This window comes from Maniola jurtina, chromosome 6 (genome assembly GCF_905333055.1).
Source record: "Maniola jurtina chromosome 6, ilManJurt1.1, whole genome shotgun sequence".
In the NCBI taxonomy this organism is placed as follows: domain Eukaryota; kingdom Metazoa; phylum Arthropoda; class Insecta; order Lepidoptera; family Nymphalidae; genus Maniola; species Maniola jurtina.
This window is the reverse complement of record NC_060034.1, coordinates 5,853,070-5,870,162: the sequence shown is the minus strand read 5'-3', so window position 1 is coordinate 5,870,162 and position 17,093 is coordinate 5,853,070. Positions and strand designations below refer to the sequence as shown.

The 17,093-nt window shown below is 35.2% G+C and overlaps 1 protein-coding gene across 3 annotated transcripts; it reads right to left on the bottom strand.

The window, feature by feature from the left end:
- Positions 1 to 815: 815 nt before the first annotated feature.
- On the bottom strand, positions 816 to 16,069 carry LOC123866217 (facilitated trehalose transporter Tret1-like). 3 transcript variants are annotated; one of them, XM_045907645.1, is made up of 4 exons: positions 7,661 to 8,104; positions 7,161 to 7,478; positions 3,506 to 3,641; positions 816 to 3,114 (listed from the first exon to the last, which is right to left on the bottom strand). In XM_045907645.1, the coding sequence occupies exons 2-4, from the start codon at positions 7,290 to 7,292 to the stop codon at positions 1,868 to 1,870; spliced, it is 1,515 nt and encodes a 504-aa protein (XP_045763601.1). In that variant the 5' UTR covers positions 7,293 to 7,478; positions 7,661 to 8,104; the 3' UTR covers positions 816 to 1,867. The 3 variants fall into 3 exon arrangements, with proteins under 3 accessions (XP_045763601.1, XP_045763603.1, XP_045763602.1); XM_045907647.1 differs by lacking the exons at positions 7,161 to 7,478; positions 7,661 to 8,104 and adding an exon at positions 15,988 to 16,069; XM_045907646.1 differs by lacking the exon at positions 7,661 to 8,104 and having other exon boundaries at positions 7,147 to 7,304.
- Positions 16,070 to 17,093: the final 1,024 nt, after the last annotated feature.

Sequence of the window (17,093 nt, the reverse complement as noted above, 5' to 3'; positions counted from 1 at the left end):
GAAGGAGTAACAAACATACACACACACATACACACAAACTTTCGCCTTTATAATATGAGTGTGATACGATGGTTCAGAACCCTTCGTGTGCGAGTCCGCCTCGCACTTAACCGGTTTTTTCTGTACACTTTCTTCATAAATTGAGGCAATCTAAAAATAGTACGTAAGTTCCATATCCACTCTCCAGATGTTTTCCTGATTTTTTGTTGTTGACAAAAACACGTCGCGTTTCATCCAACGTGGGAATTTCTGGTTTCGGAAAAAGTGCTTCGCAGATGTTAGCGAATCATCGAAGAGTGTACACTTAAGGGTCATATCCACGTGTCAAAACAGGAAGATGTTTGTAATTTAGCGACGACGCGTGCCACTTGTCCGTCTCTAACGTACTGTGAAATAGACCTCAGGTTTTTGTTAGCTAGAGCGCATCGATGCATCACCAATTTCCTTTGTACCCCTTTTACATACTTATTGGCATCCATTTCACTACCAATAGAATAGAATAGAATAGATCAGAATATTTTTATTCAAATAAACTTTTACAAGTGCTTTTGAATCGTTTAAATATTTTCCTATGGGTTCTCTACCAATATTATATCACTAACTATAAAATTTAAAATGCGAAAGTGTGTTTGTTTTTTGGTTTGTCCTTCAATCCCGTTGCAAAGGAGCAACGGATCGACGTAATTGCATAATACAGTTTAAGACCTGGAGAGTGACATAGGCTACTTTTTATCCCGAAAAATCATAGTTTTCCCATGGGATTAATAAAACCTAAATCAAGAAAATCGGTTCAGCCGTTTGAAAGTTATCAGCTCTTTTCTAGTTACTGTAACCTTCACTTGCCGGGGTGGTACAAATTTTTAATTTACACTTGTGAATAATTATCATAAAACAGTCCAAGTCCCTACTCGCTGTAATTCGCCAAAATAGAAAAATCTATGATGCGACCTGCAGCATTTGATATGCTCCGCTCCCACTACTAAAGAAGCAGGAAAAGAGAGCATAAGGGAGCAATACTCAATACCACACAAATTTTCTAGAGCACACTCATCGTGCTTCACTCCAACACCGAAGCATCTTCAGGAAACGAAGCTAATCCATTTGTGTAGTAATGAGTGGTGTGTAATGCGTGCTTTTCATTCTTTATTAGTAGTGGGAGGGTGGACAGTTCATATCGGATGGTGCAGATTTGTCTTCTTTGTATACATCGATGTTTTGGCGTATTACAGCCACTTAAAATTGTGGTTCTTTGTATAATTACCATTCAGTTGTTACTATATAAAATTATTGTGCTGTAAATACATGATTTCAATGCACCATTCGTATCGATATAACCATCAATAGATAAAAACATTTGACCTACGATAATACATAAACATTATAAAAACACCTTGGAAATATCCTCCTTCTAATCAAGCATTATCACTTTAAATTATTATTCATCAGATTAACTATTATTTCATAATACTCAACATAACTCAAAAGGTTTTTAACAATGTCCTCAATACATTTTAAATAATGTTATTATCTCTCTAGGTTAAGTAGTCACTTGTGATAGTAATCTGACAGCTACAATATTATGGTTTTTGATTACTATAATATTAAGTAAATATGATTTATTTATGCTATGTAATTCGATTGCACCTATGATAAAAATGTTCGTAAAAATGTAATCAACCTTACCATGCTAAAGCAGGATTTATATAATTTGCTACTTATAAATATTATTCTTAATTCTTACACACTTCTTATGAGTAATAATTCGTTCTTCATAGTATTTCTGGCATCATCTATATTACTTATTCAGAGTTACCATAACAATGAAATAAGAATTCTTTATCAAAATGTGACCTACTTGATCTTATAATCAAGGAGCTGTTAAATTGGTTAACTCTCTGGGTTTGCTTTTATCGCCATACCTAAACTCTTCGGCTATTTGCAATAAAGTTTTATTTCTAGTTTCAGGAAGATAATAATATAGAAATATTGTTCCTAATAAAGTAGATAGACCATAAAATAAATAGGTACCGTGATGTCCTAACCCTTGGAACATAGCTGGTGCTGTTTTTATCGTTACAAAGTAGGCAAGTGACGTCATCATGACGCTTATGCCAGACCCCAAGCCTTTAGTTTCAGTGGCAAACAATTCACCGACCATGTTCCAAGGCAATAGAGATATTCCTAAGTTAGACACAAATACATAAACTGCCATTAAAGTTAAAGATATAAACGGAGATATGTGTCTTATAATACGATATTTAACAAGACATAGATACATTGCCAGTGAAATTAGAGATAAAGTAGTGGTAACTCCACTAAAGATTGCTAAGGGTCGACGTCCTAATTTCCTTAATAAAATACACGCAGTAACTAACGCAATTACGCGCAAAATATCAATAGCTAGCATAGCAGCATATGTATTTTTCTTATGACCTATAAGCACTTCCATAATTTCAGTAGTGTACGCACATATAACATTAATACCCGATAACTGTGTTACTAAAAAGAACACGAGCATTATACACAAGGGCTTCCAAAATTCAGGTTTCTTTATGTTATCTGTCAGTGTTTGAATTTTGCTCTTCTCTTCCTTCTTTTTGGTCTGGTCTGCTATCATCTTCTCGAGTTCAAGATTCATCGCTGGACTATTGCCTCGGTACCATTGAAAAGATTGTACACACCTCTCGATTTCATTTTTAGATGCCAACCAAGCCGGCGATTCTGGTGCAAAATATAATATGATACATCCGAGTAAAGGAAATACTCCGCAAAGTAGAGAAGAATGACTCCAGTGAAGGTACGTTCCAAACAGATGTGACATAAATACACCAGACGCTATACTTAAGGAGAGACCAGCCAAAAACAGACCTCTGTAAGCTGGCGAGCTTATTTCTCCAACAAAAACTGGTCCCAAAGGACCCAGCCATCCTTGGCAGAATCCTGTAATAAATCTGCCCAGTAATATTAATTCTATGTTGCCAGCGAAACCGATGATCGTCCATCCTCCTATGTAAAACACTGATACTAGGATTTGAGATGCTCTTCTTCCCAGTTTTTCCATCAGGTATCCTGATATCATGTTACCAAAAAATAACGCCAACGATGCAGTGGCAGCTGAAAATATATGCCATTAATAGTGAGAGCCATAAAGTACCTACATTGAACAACAGTGTAACCATAAAAATTTTACCAATGACTTAGGCTTCTAAAGATATTTTTTTTGCTTAAAATAACTTTATGATTTTCCTCAAAAATAAAAGTAAAATATGTTAATCTCTACTAATATAATGAATGCGCAAGCGCATAGCTGTCTGTCTTTTAGTTTAACCAATAAACCGACTTTGACAAAAGTTATAATATTGTAATAGTGACGGACGTAGGCTACTATTTATTCCCTAAAATCAGAGTTTACTCGGGTTTTTTTTAAAAATCTGAATCTACACTGATGAAGTCATGGGCAAATAGATATTTGGCGAAGATTTTCATAAATAAAAACTATACATACCCACCCAAGACACCGTTTCAGTAGAGTATTTATGATGTCCTTTTTCATTTTGCAGCTGCGGTATAAGTACTGCCGAGAACCCTGCCGTCGCTCCTGCACTAAAGGACAGCATGAAGGTACCCAATGCTATGAAAGCCTGAAAGAGAACATTAGTAAGCTCTTGATAGTCATCTCACCTAGGTAAATGACCATGTAGTCTAAGATGAAAACTGGCTACTTTACAAGGGGCGTTATGTCGTATGGCAGTTTTGTACTAGGCCTATGTACCGGAACGCATCTCTTGGCAGTAAGGCTTTGCCAGGAGAGTGGTAACTATAGCTACGGTCTACCATACAAGACTCAAGGCAAGCCTTATACTTTCTAAATTTCCAAAATGACTAAGTTGAGAATCGAACTCAGGGCTTAGTAGTAGTAGTACAGAACCCTCGGTGCGCGAATCTGACTCACACTTGGCCGGTTTTTTATTTGAATCTTTGAAGATTTCGTTCAAATAAAAAATGCAGGTTCTAACAACTGCCGTTTAACACGATGTCTACAACTCCAAACTTTTTAAGGTGCCCCCGCACTTGAACTGAACTGCAACTGAACTGCGCGTCGCGGCAGCGCCCCGCACGATACACTCTCCAGCCGCGACGCGCGGCAGTGACGCGCTACGCGGTATGCGCGCCGCGGCTGGAGAGAATATCGTGCGGGGCGCTGCCGCGACGCGCAGTTCAGTTGCAGTTCAGTTCAAGTGCGGGGGCACCTTTATTCGTAGATTCAGTGTGGTAGAGTTCTGACATAGCATAAGTGGCACAAGTTGTACCTACATAAATACAATATGCTTGCCTTTATTAGATATGTACCTACCCAGAATGTTTGAGGTCGTTAATTACTGTTGGTCTATTTTATTAATTGTACTATCGTTCGTTGACTATGATAATAAATGAATTTAAATAAAATAAATGTAAGTACCTATGCGCAATAGCAGACTGCAATTTCATTATCCTATTAAAGGTCAACGTGTATTTGCATACCTATGTAGGTATATAGGTAGGTACCAGTAATAATAGGCATATATTATTACTAGTACCTAATGTAATTTGACTAAGTATCTATTCAGTCCAAGCAAAGTGACATGTCTTTTCTAAAAGATTAAGAGGGCTCTCTCCGTCACTCGTTTCATACAATCGTAGTTCCAATTTCATTTGAATATTAAGCAACCAAAGTCCATGAAATTTTGCAGACATATTCTAGAAACTAATATCTATGTCTGTGATTTTCCAGATTTCTGTTAAAATATTCGGTTTCAAAGTTACGCGGTCTTAAAAATTTACATACAAATCTTTGAGCCCCTGTAATTTTAAAACAACATATTTTTAGAAAAATCTAAAACACCACAGAAACAGATATTAGTTTCTAGAATATGTCTGCAAAATTTCATGGACTTTGGTTGTTTAATATTCAAATGAAATTGGAACTACGATTGTATGAAACGAGTGGAAACGAGTGACGGAGAGAGCCCTGTTAATAAAAATTATAATAATTGTGCTTTTGTATGTTCGATTTCATATTTAAATATATAAGTATATAGTATTTTGTATATTATGTAGTGTATATAATTTATGCTGAAATGTAAAATTGTTGACATTCGTAGCAGTTTGCACAACAAGGCTAAATCAAAAATAAATAAATTGCAAAAGAAAATTCAAAGCGCGGCAGCCCCATCAGTACCCTGAAACCATTGTTGTTACTGTACACGTAGGTCGTTGTAGGCCCTATGGATATACGTCACCCACAGTTAAGTAATATAAATATTAATCAACCAATATATATAAATATTAATCAATCAAAATAGCATATGATTATGAAAAACCGCAAATAAAAGATCAGCGGATGCATGATTCAATCAATGAATTCCGCTATCATCCTCGCGAGTAATGATAAATACATAAAATTAAAAATATTATCATTAAGTGTGACTCATTAAGCGTTCATTAAATACTAAAATATTATAATATGTAATTAGTATGTTAAGTAATATAAATATTAATCAACCAAAAATAATATTTGAGCATCATATACAAAAGACACAACCCTAGAAAATTCATCACTAAGTTTTTCGTCAGGATTCATGTTTAGTACTGAAATTAATAAATCTTTCCTATCCATATAATAATCCATCAATCAAATATACCTACCATACAATTTTTAACAAAAAATAACAACAGTGCGATGTAACCTATCAACAGATTACAGATAGGATTGATCATATTAATTTTACCCGTAAGTTGTAAATAGGAACAGATGGAGAGATACACTTTCATATTTACAAATTATAATGATGGTAGGTCGCTTTGTTCTGTACCTACTGTTATATTACACATTATGAATAAGTATAGATATTGCATTTTAATTCAATCCGGTCTTTACTTTTACTTGCCTACTTTTTACTGCCAAAGTTCAAGACAGTAAAAAATACATATTATGTAGTAAATTATATTTAAAAGCAGAAATCATTTCAAAAATTATAATAGGTAGGTACCTACATCAAAACAAGATTATTATCAACAGGCTTATTGAATTACAGACACGCGTATTGAATTTCCGCAGCAGATCTAAGCTAAGCATATTCTATGAATCTATTACATAGTTGTTAGATTATTATAATACTAGCTATTCGCCGTGACTTTGTTTGTAGAATTTTTACTTAATTTTCGTCATTTTCATCAAAATCGGTTAAACGGATGAGCTGTGAAAAGCTAGCAGACAGACAGACAGACACACTTTTGCATTTAGGTATGTGTGGATGAAAACATCTAAAATTATAAAAAGAAGCGCTCCCGAGTACTCTTATTTGACCATAAACAACTAAAGTCATTGTGCAGGCACGCCCAAAGTATTAATAATAATCATTTGGATCTAATAATCATCAGATTTCTGTAAAAATATGTAAGCAGTTTCAACTTTCACTTTTAAAGGTTTGCTAACCTTTAATCTTTTGACTTGTTGAAAAAGTTTGAAACTACATAGGAAATCTGACAAATCACAGAGACACTTTGTTTTGTTACATATTTCATTAAGTTTGCTTAGTATTCAAATCAGAATAAACTCCGTAAGTGTCGAGCGCGTTTTAAATACACTCTATAATTATCAAACTTAAATCTACTTGCTAGCTTGTAAAGAATTCTGGAATAAAGCAACCGCCGAGATTCTTGCTTTCTTCTTGATACCTAACCAGTGATAATATAATTAATTTGACCATTCAAAAGCTAGTTTATAAAAGTTTACATATTGTAAATACAGAAGAATCTGCTGCAAAAAAATATTCTCAGAATTTTTTTTTAAAACCATTTCTAATGAGTACCTAAGCAACAAGCATCTAACTACTCATACCTATATTTGTTTCATGTCTTACTATACTCATATTTACATAATAATATCAGTCTACTCGTATAATTATCTCATACATTCTTATTTTGTCTGACACCTGTTTGTTTTAACTTGCTTTTACTTATTCAGATAGATAAATTCATCAGCAATCAAGCAATGTACATGTAACAATAAATATAATTGTTGTCATAAATGATTACGAAAGCAAACATAGACCATGAATCTCACTATCTTTATATCAGACAACCTAGACGTGAAATAATACATACTTTATGTAACACACCTGTCTCCGAAATGGTACATGTGTCGTTTGCACATCACTGTAGGCTTTGTGCTTCGGGATTTCCTTCGCGCTTCCATTCTCGTAGTCATTCACGCTTATTTTCTCTAGCTCAGGCACGGCGGCACGGTCCATCGCGAACCGAATCTTTGGTGGCACTGTGTGATGTGTCGCCAGTCCGAAACAAGGGCTTTATGATACTCGAATCACTATGTTTGATGGCACATTATCTTATCACTCGAGTCGTAAATACGCGCATTCACTCGTGTGTCGTCTTCACTGCACAGCTGTTAATGCCAAGTGCAAGGAATGCTAATTAATCTAAAAACATTAGGTCTATTAAGTAATGATCTTTGTCTTGAATATTGTTTTGAAAAACAAGCTTTTATTTTGTTGCAAGTTCACTGACAAGTGACAGCGATAGGTATTAATAAACGCAAAGGTAAATAAATAAAGAAAAATATAATATGCTAATTGGTCGGTCATTGCGACGTCTTCATTACCCAAAAACTCAAGTGTATAGGATGATTCTCGTAATGTTGACACATTCACTAATCTATTATTTCATCACGTTATCACTTATTGTGGAAACTCGATAATCATTGATCATGTTACAAGATTTCACTGATCTCTTAATACCACTTCAAGTTTTATCATAAAACTGTAGGCACCTACAACGTTTCACCATATTTATATTATAACAAATATTTAAAGGTGGCCTATGATCAGCTGATTGATATTCATTTAAAAACAAGACTTGTTTTTATATTGATAAACTTTTAAAATGTAGTGCCGAAACTCGCCCAAGACTTGTTTTTTTCCAAACGGTTAGATATATTGTGGTCGGTGTTTGTTTCGAAATACTGTGAATGAACTCAGATTCCCCTCCATATATACTTTCACAAGGTCTCTTTATGCCCTTGGAAGGTTATCTTAAACGTGGACATTAGGTTCGCATCAAACCTGTTATCACAAAGGAATAAATATTTTGCACATTTGAAATAACTAATAGAAAACCGTTATTTATAATCATCGTCATCCGATAGCTCCACTAGATAGATCTCTGGCAGGATTTTTCACACACCTCAGTCTTGCGCCGCCGCGCCTGCATCCAGCGGCTGCCTGCGACTCGTTTTATGTCTCGTCTGTCAACCTGTAGTGGGAGTCTTCCAACGCTGCGATTTCCATGGACCTGCGATTCGATGTTGCCATCTAGGGACCTCAAGGTCTATCGGTTTTTCGAAGTATACCTACCTATGCCCTGCCAATAGCTCCGAAACCCGTTGAGTTGCCGGTGAGCTATGTAGGGTACGCACTCTAATTCTCCTACGACTTTTTTGTAATACTGAGACTTTTGTTCAAATACCTATCTAGAGTAAGCTTTGCGTAGTGATAGTTCTTATCCAACTGTGTGTGTGTGAGAAGTGGGATTCCTGAACTCAATTCGTAAGAAATTAGAAATCCTAATTCTGATTCAACTTATGAATTTGTAATTTCTAAATAAAATACGAAGGCATTCCAAATTACTGGTAGATGAATTTGACAACTAAAAAGTATTAATAAAAGTTTTTTTTTTCTCTCTCGTCTGGCTTTACAAAGATTAGCCAATGTCAAGTTTGTAGTTACATATTTGTAACAAGCTAGTTAAACTATACAAGTATGGACCACCCCGTCTGTGCCGGCGCTCGCCGACATACGCACGGCACCCCCTTAGACCGCTTTCTAGTCAGTTTTAACAAAAAAAAAAACACTCCAAAAAGGCAGAGCACGCCCGCCAGCTAACACCAACACAGACGAAGTCCTAATAAAAGTTTAATTGACTAAAACATAATTTTATTTATTTATAATGATGTCTGATCTGGTGAGAGCCTTCCGCAGTGGACCCACCGTCTATTTGGCAAAACAGGATTATAAAACGATTTAGCGTTGCGGTAGATACTATTAAAAATACCTACCTATTCCAGGTTTTCGTGCTACAATTCATATTCCGTCATATGCTAAGACTCTTTACGCACTGCACTCGATCAGAACTACCCGTAGTACCAGAATTTTCTTTTACAGCTCCGGAATAGGTATGAAAATCGTATCTAGTGCGCAACTCGTTACACAAATAGTTATAATATGGTCACTTCGGGTCGGATGCCGTGTGTAAAGAACCTAAATTGTAATGGTAAGTAATTGGTATACAATTAAATACGTCTTTGCATAATATGATAATTATATATTTCAAGTAATAACCATACGGTTAGTCAAGTCTAGAGAACAAAGGCTCTCATAAGAACCATAAATGACTAAGGCTTAAATACTTTCATTACTAAGTAATTCAAAACTGTTTGTTTTATTCGTAATGGCAAAGCTTACGCAAATATATAAAATCATCTCTCATTTCTTGATAGAGTCACAGAATAAATATTAACATTATATAGTAACGCTCTGCGGAATACTGTGAATGGCCAATTTACCAGCAAAATAGGCTTGCACCCAGGGCGGCAGATTTTACGCGCGGCTTTGGAGACCTTTTTTAGGGTTCCGTACCCAAAGAAGGACAAATAAACCCTATTACTAGCCTCCGCTGTGCGTTTGCCTGTCAGCGGGTTGTATCTCGTATACTGTAAAAGGTAGAGAGTTGAAATTTAATTACCTATAATTCAAGGGGTGGATCAATAAGTTGGCATCGTATCGGCAGTTCTTTGAAGATACAAGTGGCGGTAATTATTTAATAGGTGACCCATAGACTTGTTTAATCGTTACTTATATTTTGTTTAAAAAAATCCGGTCAAGTGAGAGACGGATTCCCACACGAAGGATTCTGTAAAGTTACTTATAGTCTTTCTGATTCGTCCAAGGTATACCTAATACATTTATGTAGTGATTTAGTAAATTATTTTTTTCGTGAACACATTTCAGTTAACTGTCTGTCTGTCTGTCTGTCTGTCCGTCGTGTGTGTCAAGAAACCTATAGGGTACTTCCCGTTGACCTAGAATCATGAAATTTGGCAGGTATGTAGGTCTTATAGTACAAATACAGGAATAAATCTGAAAAGTGCGAATTTGTGGTTACATCATGTAAAAAAAAATTAATATGTGTTTCAATTTTCAAAGTAAGATAACTATACCAAGTGGGGTATTATATGAAAGAGCTTTACCTGTACATTCTAAAACAGATTTTTATTTATTTTTATGCAAAATAGTTTTTGATTTATCGTACAAAATGTTGGAAAAAATACCCGAGTACTGAACCATCAGTGCGCGAGTCTGACTCGCACTTGGCCAGTTTTTTGTGATGTAACCACAAATTCACAGTTTTCAGCGTTTTTTTTTATCTTTACTTGTGCTATAAGGCCTACCAACTGTAAGGTTATTTTTAAAAATTGATTTGAGTTGTCAAAAATAATATAAAATTATTAATTTACCTAATGCAGGTAGTTTGATAAAATCGATATTTGGCTCATTCGATGTCATACAATCTGTTGCTAGGAGGCCAACAAGATTGAACTTGCATAAATACGGGTGTTTCGAAGGTTTTAGTTCAGTCTCCTTCTGAGATTCGGAGCGATATCGCATATTTACGGTATTTGGATTGTGAACTGAATAATTAGATGTTGTGATAGCAATCACGCTCTAATTAAATTATTTATTTTGGCATTAGTTTGTTTAGATTAAAACTCTCGGATAACCTTACACATTAAACTTGTGTTTTTTTTGTGTTGGTTTTGGAGAGGACATTCCAATAATTCGATAAAAATATTTAAATAATACCTGCTTTTCTGAGTGACGCCAATAATTCAGAAGTGGGATGTGTCTCACGTTGTCTTAATTTCGCTTTGGTATCTTTTTGTAAACAACCCACATTTGATTAAAATTTTTATTGAGTTTGATTTGGTGATTAAAATTTTTAGTTTTTCTTTTTAATAATTTAGTCTTTTGTGAATTGGAAAGTAATTTGCAATGAGTGGTTCAGATTTTGTATACATCGAATGAGAAGTTAGTCGTTTGGATTTATTGTTGACTTGATATTAAAACTGAGAGTTCGGCAGTTCAAGGGTAGGTTTTAATGATTTGACGGAGGGCAGGATAGCCCATGATTTCGATTTGACTTAGGGCAAGGAAGCCCGCGACTGACATGACAAGATTGATTAGAAACACGAGGACGTGTTAAATTCAGGACGGCCGAACTGTAAGGTTATTTTTAAAAATTGATTTGAGTTGTCAAAAATAATATAAAATTATTAATTTACCTAATGCAGGTAGTTTGATAAAATCGATATTTGGCTCATTCGATGTCATACAATCTGTTGCTAGGAGGCCAACAAGATTGAACTTGCATAAATACGGGTGTTTCGAAGGTTTTAGTTCAGTCTCCTTCTGAGATTCGGAGCGATATCGCATATTTTCGGTATTTGGATTGTGAACTGAATAATTAGATGTTGTGATAGCAATCACGCTCTAATTAAATTATTTATTTTGGCATTAGTTTGTTTAGATTAAAACTCTCGGATAACCTTACACATTAAACTTGTGTTTTTTTTGTGTTGGTTTTGGAGAGGACATTCCAATAATTCGATAAAAATATTTAAATAATACCTGCTTTTCTGAGTGACGCCAATACTACCTACCAAACATGATTCTAGGTCAATGGGTAGCACCCTATACGTTTTCTTGACAAGACACGACAGACAGACAGACATCAAAGTGATCCTAAAGATAAGGGTTCCTTTTTTTCTTAAGATGGAACCCTAAAAACAAGAAACTTTAGGCAGGTAGACATTATGTAAAGCAAGTAGGTAGGAAGTAATATTGTAACTGACTACTCAATTAATTCACGCAAATTGCCAAAAATTTCTTGTTTTAGGTCTAGCCAATAAATCATCAAATATTGCCATATAATTATAATTATTATAATGAAAGATAATGAATTTAGTATCTGAGGAGGGCTATTTCAAAGAAAACTCGTGTAACAAGCTGAAACTAAACTTAGAAGTATGTAACGTAAAACAAATCTACCTAAAAAATAATATCAATTTCTTTTTTTTTGAATTATTACTAATTTCATTCATAGCAATATTAAATATGGCACCCATTAGTGTCTTGAATGTGGACAAGATAAAAACACTTTCTCCAAAATTTCGCACGAGCAAACTTGCAACGTCGCTTTCCAAATCTGTAAAGGCATTTTGATAAAGGCCGAAGCAAACACAACGCAGACAGCAGTAAATAACACACAACGCGCGCGTACGCGTGTTGGATTTATAATGTAGAGGAACCTACAGTGAAATAAGTCCCGCGATATTATGCGAACGTAAGGAGCGCGCAGCTGTAATGAGGAATGCTTTAATATTTCATTGTATTTCTATACGATGTCGTCCGCGTCGCTTGTTAGGTACTTCTATTTCAATGTTTCAGCCGAGAAGTCTCTTTGGCCGAGCTGAGCGTGCCTCATACTTATAAACAAAAGAATAAGAATCAAACTTTGATTCTTATCCTTTCTATATAAATATTAACTAATCAAACAGACACGCTGGAAAAACTTGTATCTGTGGTTTGATTGAAGTTTCAAAATTGCACGTGCTCAAAGATTTACAAACAAATATTTAAATTAACAAAAGCTAAGCTGATTCCTAATTCCATGCTTTGGAATTTGGCACGATTTTGGCAACAACTGAATATTTGTCTAGTTTAAATCAATATTTCGATCTAAGATTTCGATAATAATTAAGGTGGTCGGTATACGTTCTATTTTATAATAATATTGAAGTTCTACACTTGAAGCATTTAATGTTATTCAAGCCAGTATTATAGTCTAACTATATTTGCATGTTTAAGTAATTTACTTTATTTTTGAAGAGGTAGGTCTAGGTACTTCCAATATTACCATACCTGTTAAGCTATTAAAGAAGCTAAGACTCACTGTAGTATGTATGTAGATAATACATTGATTACGAGCAAATAATTTACGACTTTATTATTTTCATCCTAAGAACTCCATCTAAGTAGCCATCAAAAAGCTTATCCAGCCATGTATGGCATCAACGCCTATTTTAAAACCTACGTAATTGATTGCGGAATCATTATTAAAATTCTACACATCTAAAACATAAATCAGCAAAAACTTGACCCTGAAATTAATATTCATATTAACAGCTACGTATTACATAATATAGGTACCTATAGGCCTGTCTAGCTGATTCTAGATCACTTATGGAATTTAGTCGGTAGTTAGTTAGTTTATAATAATTTTCTTCGGCCCTATAGGTTTGCTAGTGCATTCTGGGTTGGTAAAAACTTCTAGGTTGCATCACCGACATGCTATGTTGGATGATATGCATAGTCGCTGATCGTTCCTCCCTGTGTTGGGGTCAATAGGCATGGAAACTTTCAGCCAAGCCAAAAGTCAGTCAAATGTGAGTCGGACTCGCACACAAAGGGTTCCGTACCCATCGCACAAGAAATCACTTTTAATATTTAAAATTTTCATGGCGGCCATTTCGAATTTTTTATTATTTATTTATATAATTTTTACGGCAATAGAAATACATATTGAAAATTTCAACTCTCTACCTATTACGGATCACGAGATACAGCCCGCTGAAAAACAGACTGACAGACGGACGGTCGAACAGCGGAGTTTTATTAATAGTGTTCCGTTGGCACCCCTCGGGTACTGAACCTTAAAAATTTATTTATTTATTTATTTTATTTTACATCTAATTGAACGGCAGTGCCACTTACACGAAATAAGAAATTATGAAATAAGTAAGTAATAATTATCAAATAAGTAATTATTTTTAAGGATTCTATCTGGTTATAGGCAGCCACGATCTTATCTTGACAATGTTTGCAACAGAAGGTCAATAAACTCAAATAAGATAACTGGTAAAGTGCGTGGCAGAAGTCAGAACATGTATGGCATAATGGGCATAATGGCATGGGTTCCGTAGCCATGCTAGTTGCTAAAACCTTTAGCGGTTATCATTTCTTAAAGATTTTTTCGAAAACTTTCTAAGAAAAAATCTAATAATGATTTCAAAATATCTATTTAACGAGTTTATTATATAGTGGGGAGGCAAACTAAAAAAAATCGACTCATATTACACAAGGGTTCCCCTGAATTTTTTTTAAATTTTTAATAGGCCACTTGTATATGGTTAGTAGGTCTGCTGACTAAATTCCAACTTTACAGCTCTCATAGTTTATTTTTAAAAAGGCTATGACACACAGACAGACAGAAAGGCGGGCAGACGGGCTGGATACGATTTCTTTGTTTTACTACGGACCCCTAAAAAGGATTAAAACAAAAATGTTGCTCGGTTTGATTGAAATTTAAGGAGATCTGCGTTCTTTGACCCTAATTGGTAGATACCAAAATAAATCTTATAGCTACACTAACAGCTAACCCGATACAAATGGGTTAGTAAAATAAGATTATTTACATGGAAATAAATCTTATTAAAAAAAAATATTAAGGCACAGTTTGAAACGATCACTTAGAAAAGAAAATTCCAACTTATTATTTTCATTAATAAGGGTAAAATAAGATATGTAATAGTACACCTAGTAGGTACTTCTCATCTAAACCAACGTGAATTATTCAATTCTTTAAATACCTATTTATAGGTACCTACTTAAGAATTCAACTTTATAAAAACAAGAATGCACTACATTTATATTTATTACCTTTTTTATGTGATGTGCAACAAACCTTAGGTAGGTAGATTAGGTACAATATAAAATTTTGGAAGTATAAGAAATATTTTCAAAGGTTTTTGTTGTGGTATCTACCAAGCGGTATAGGTATACGAGCGAGTAAGTAGGTGGTAAGGTAATGTCATTTATTTTAGCATAATCTGGTGTTTTTGGGGTTCCATGCCTCAAAATGAACAAATCGGTCAACTCGCACACGAAGGGTTCCGTACCATTATACAAGAAATAATATTTTTTTTTGGTCCCGTGTTGTGTGACAAGTTTTGCGTCTTCCATTATGGCACAATGGAAAACAATATATTTATACCTAACATGTTTTATGCTGTCTTTCCACGGCCTACGAGTCAAACATTACTACGTAAAAATACTTATAAAAAAGTCACGTTTTCCTTGATGGCTAAGCCGGCCAGCCCACAGCTGACGATTCAGTTCCGAGTTCAGAGTTCGTTCATTTTCATGAGTAAACTAGTTTATGCCCGCGACTTTGTCCACGTGAACTACACAAAAACCCCTATTTTACCCCCTCAGGGGTTGCAGCCCGATCCGTCAAGTTCAAATTCAAATTCAAATTATTTTTATTCAATTAAACTTTTACAAGTGCTTTTGAATCGTCAAAATAATCTACCACTGGTTCGGAATGCTGTTCCTACCGAGAAGACAAGTCACAAGACAAGTCACTAGACGGATCGGGATATTCACTAGACTCAAGTGATTTGAGCTGTGCGTTCATAGGATGTCTGTCAGTCAGTCAGCTTTTACTGTTACGTCTGTTACACAAGGTGTAACCAGAATGCTAGCAGAAACGAAGATGTACCATACCTAAACACAAGGTCAAAAAACGCAAAAATTTAAAAGTTCACAATATATTGCAAAAAAATCATCTGACTGACACTAGAGGTCAACAAACGTTGCGTAAATAGGTCACTCGATGCCCATCTACGATGCGGCATTGACTCGAGCATGTTTTACATTGCGGGTTTGAAAAATACTAAATCGGTTAAAAGTTATATTGGCATTGAATTGTGTTTAGGTAGAATAATAATAACCCTAAGTGGTTGGTAGCGCTCTGGTAACCTACATCTTGTATATGTATTTAGATAGCTTAGCTAGCTCTTCATGATCTACTTACTTATGACTTATGAGTGTTTTTGAGGTCAAAGCAGACTGAACGCAAAACACAAGAATTCAGAACTCAGATCGTTAGACCGTCTGCAGTGGGATCGATATCTTAACATTCGACATTAAATTTCCGCACGTCATCATATTAGCAACTTATTCGTCACTACTGTCTTCGATTAGCAAACAATGAAAATTGCTCAGGTCAAAAGTCAAGGTATAAAAACAAATTAAAGTTTTTCAATTAAGGTGCGGTTTGTAGAGGACAAAATATATTTTTTTAAATAATTCGTCTTTCAAAACGATGGATATTTTGGAAAATCCGCGCAGAGGGTTTTTGTAAGGATTTCCACAGCCTTGTGCCGGTGTAAGTTTCAGTGTCTCGTCACTGGAGAGTGCATGGAGATGCTTGCTCTGTATAGAGAGCTGTCGGTGATACCTAGAATGGAGAAAAGTTTGTTTAACCAATAGTGTACTATTTATCTATGACTGTGTTTTTGTTTAGAAGCCAGGAGTTCGCGAAGGAGGTCCTGAACGAAACGAGCCTACTAGGGAGCCGAGTAGAGTAAATATGGCGGGGGAAGCGAGACGGGGACCTCCGTAGTGAAACAAAGGTCGAGAAGGTGAACCGAGTAAAGAGGCTGCGAAGCGCGTCTTCTGGCGTATCCCATACCGACTAACTGGCTTCTTTTTAAAATGGACTACGCCAAAAGAATTGCTTCATCACCCGTTCATTCAGTTCACCTTCTTTCGCTGGCCACCTTCCTCCTTCGCTCCACTTGGCCAAGTAGGCTTCCTTCATTCAGGACCTCCGTTGTGAGCTTCTAGCTTCACGCTTTACAAAAATACTCTGGGGGTAGGACAAACAAAACTGCTTGGGTGCTGACAAAGCTACTCGAAGCAAAATATTTACAATTTTATTGAATAAATAATACATTAACAATAAGTAGTAAGGCGTAATCATTATTAATATTAACTGGTAAAAGCAAATAATAATTAATTACATTTCCCTCAAACTTTGTAATTATTAATAATAATGATTGATATTTATTAATAACATTCAATTAATTACACTTGCGGTAACATATCTAGTATCTTGCATCAACTCTACAAACTTTG

What these genes read in the sequence shown, in the direction of transcription:
- LOC123866217 (XM_045907645.1), bottom strand. Translation starts at nt 7,292, where the DNA reads ATGGACCGTGCCGCCGTGCCTGAGCTAGAGAAAATAAGCGTGAATGAC. An exon ending in ATGTACCATTTCGGAGACAG is followed by an intron (nt 3,642 to 7,160) that starts GTGTGTTACATA and finishes GTTCTCTTTCAG; the next exon opens with GCTTTCATAGCATTGGGTAC. An exon ending in TGAAACGGTGTCTTGGGTGG is followed by an intron (nt 3,115 to 3,505) that starts GTATGTATAGTT and finishes ATATATTTTCAG; the next exon opens with CTGCCACTGCATCGTTGGCG.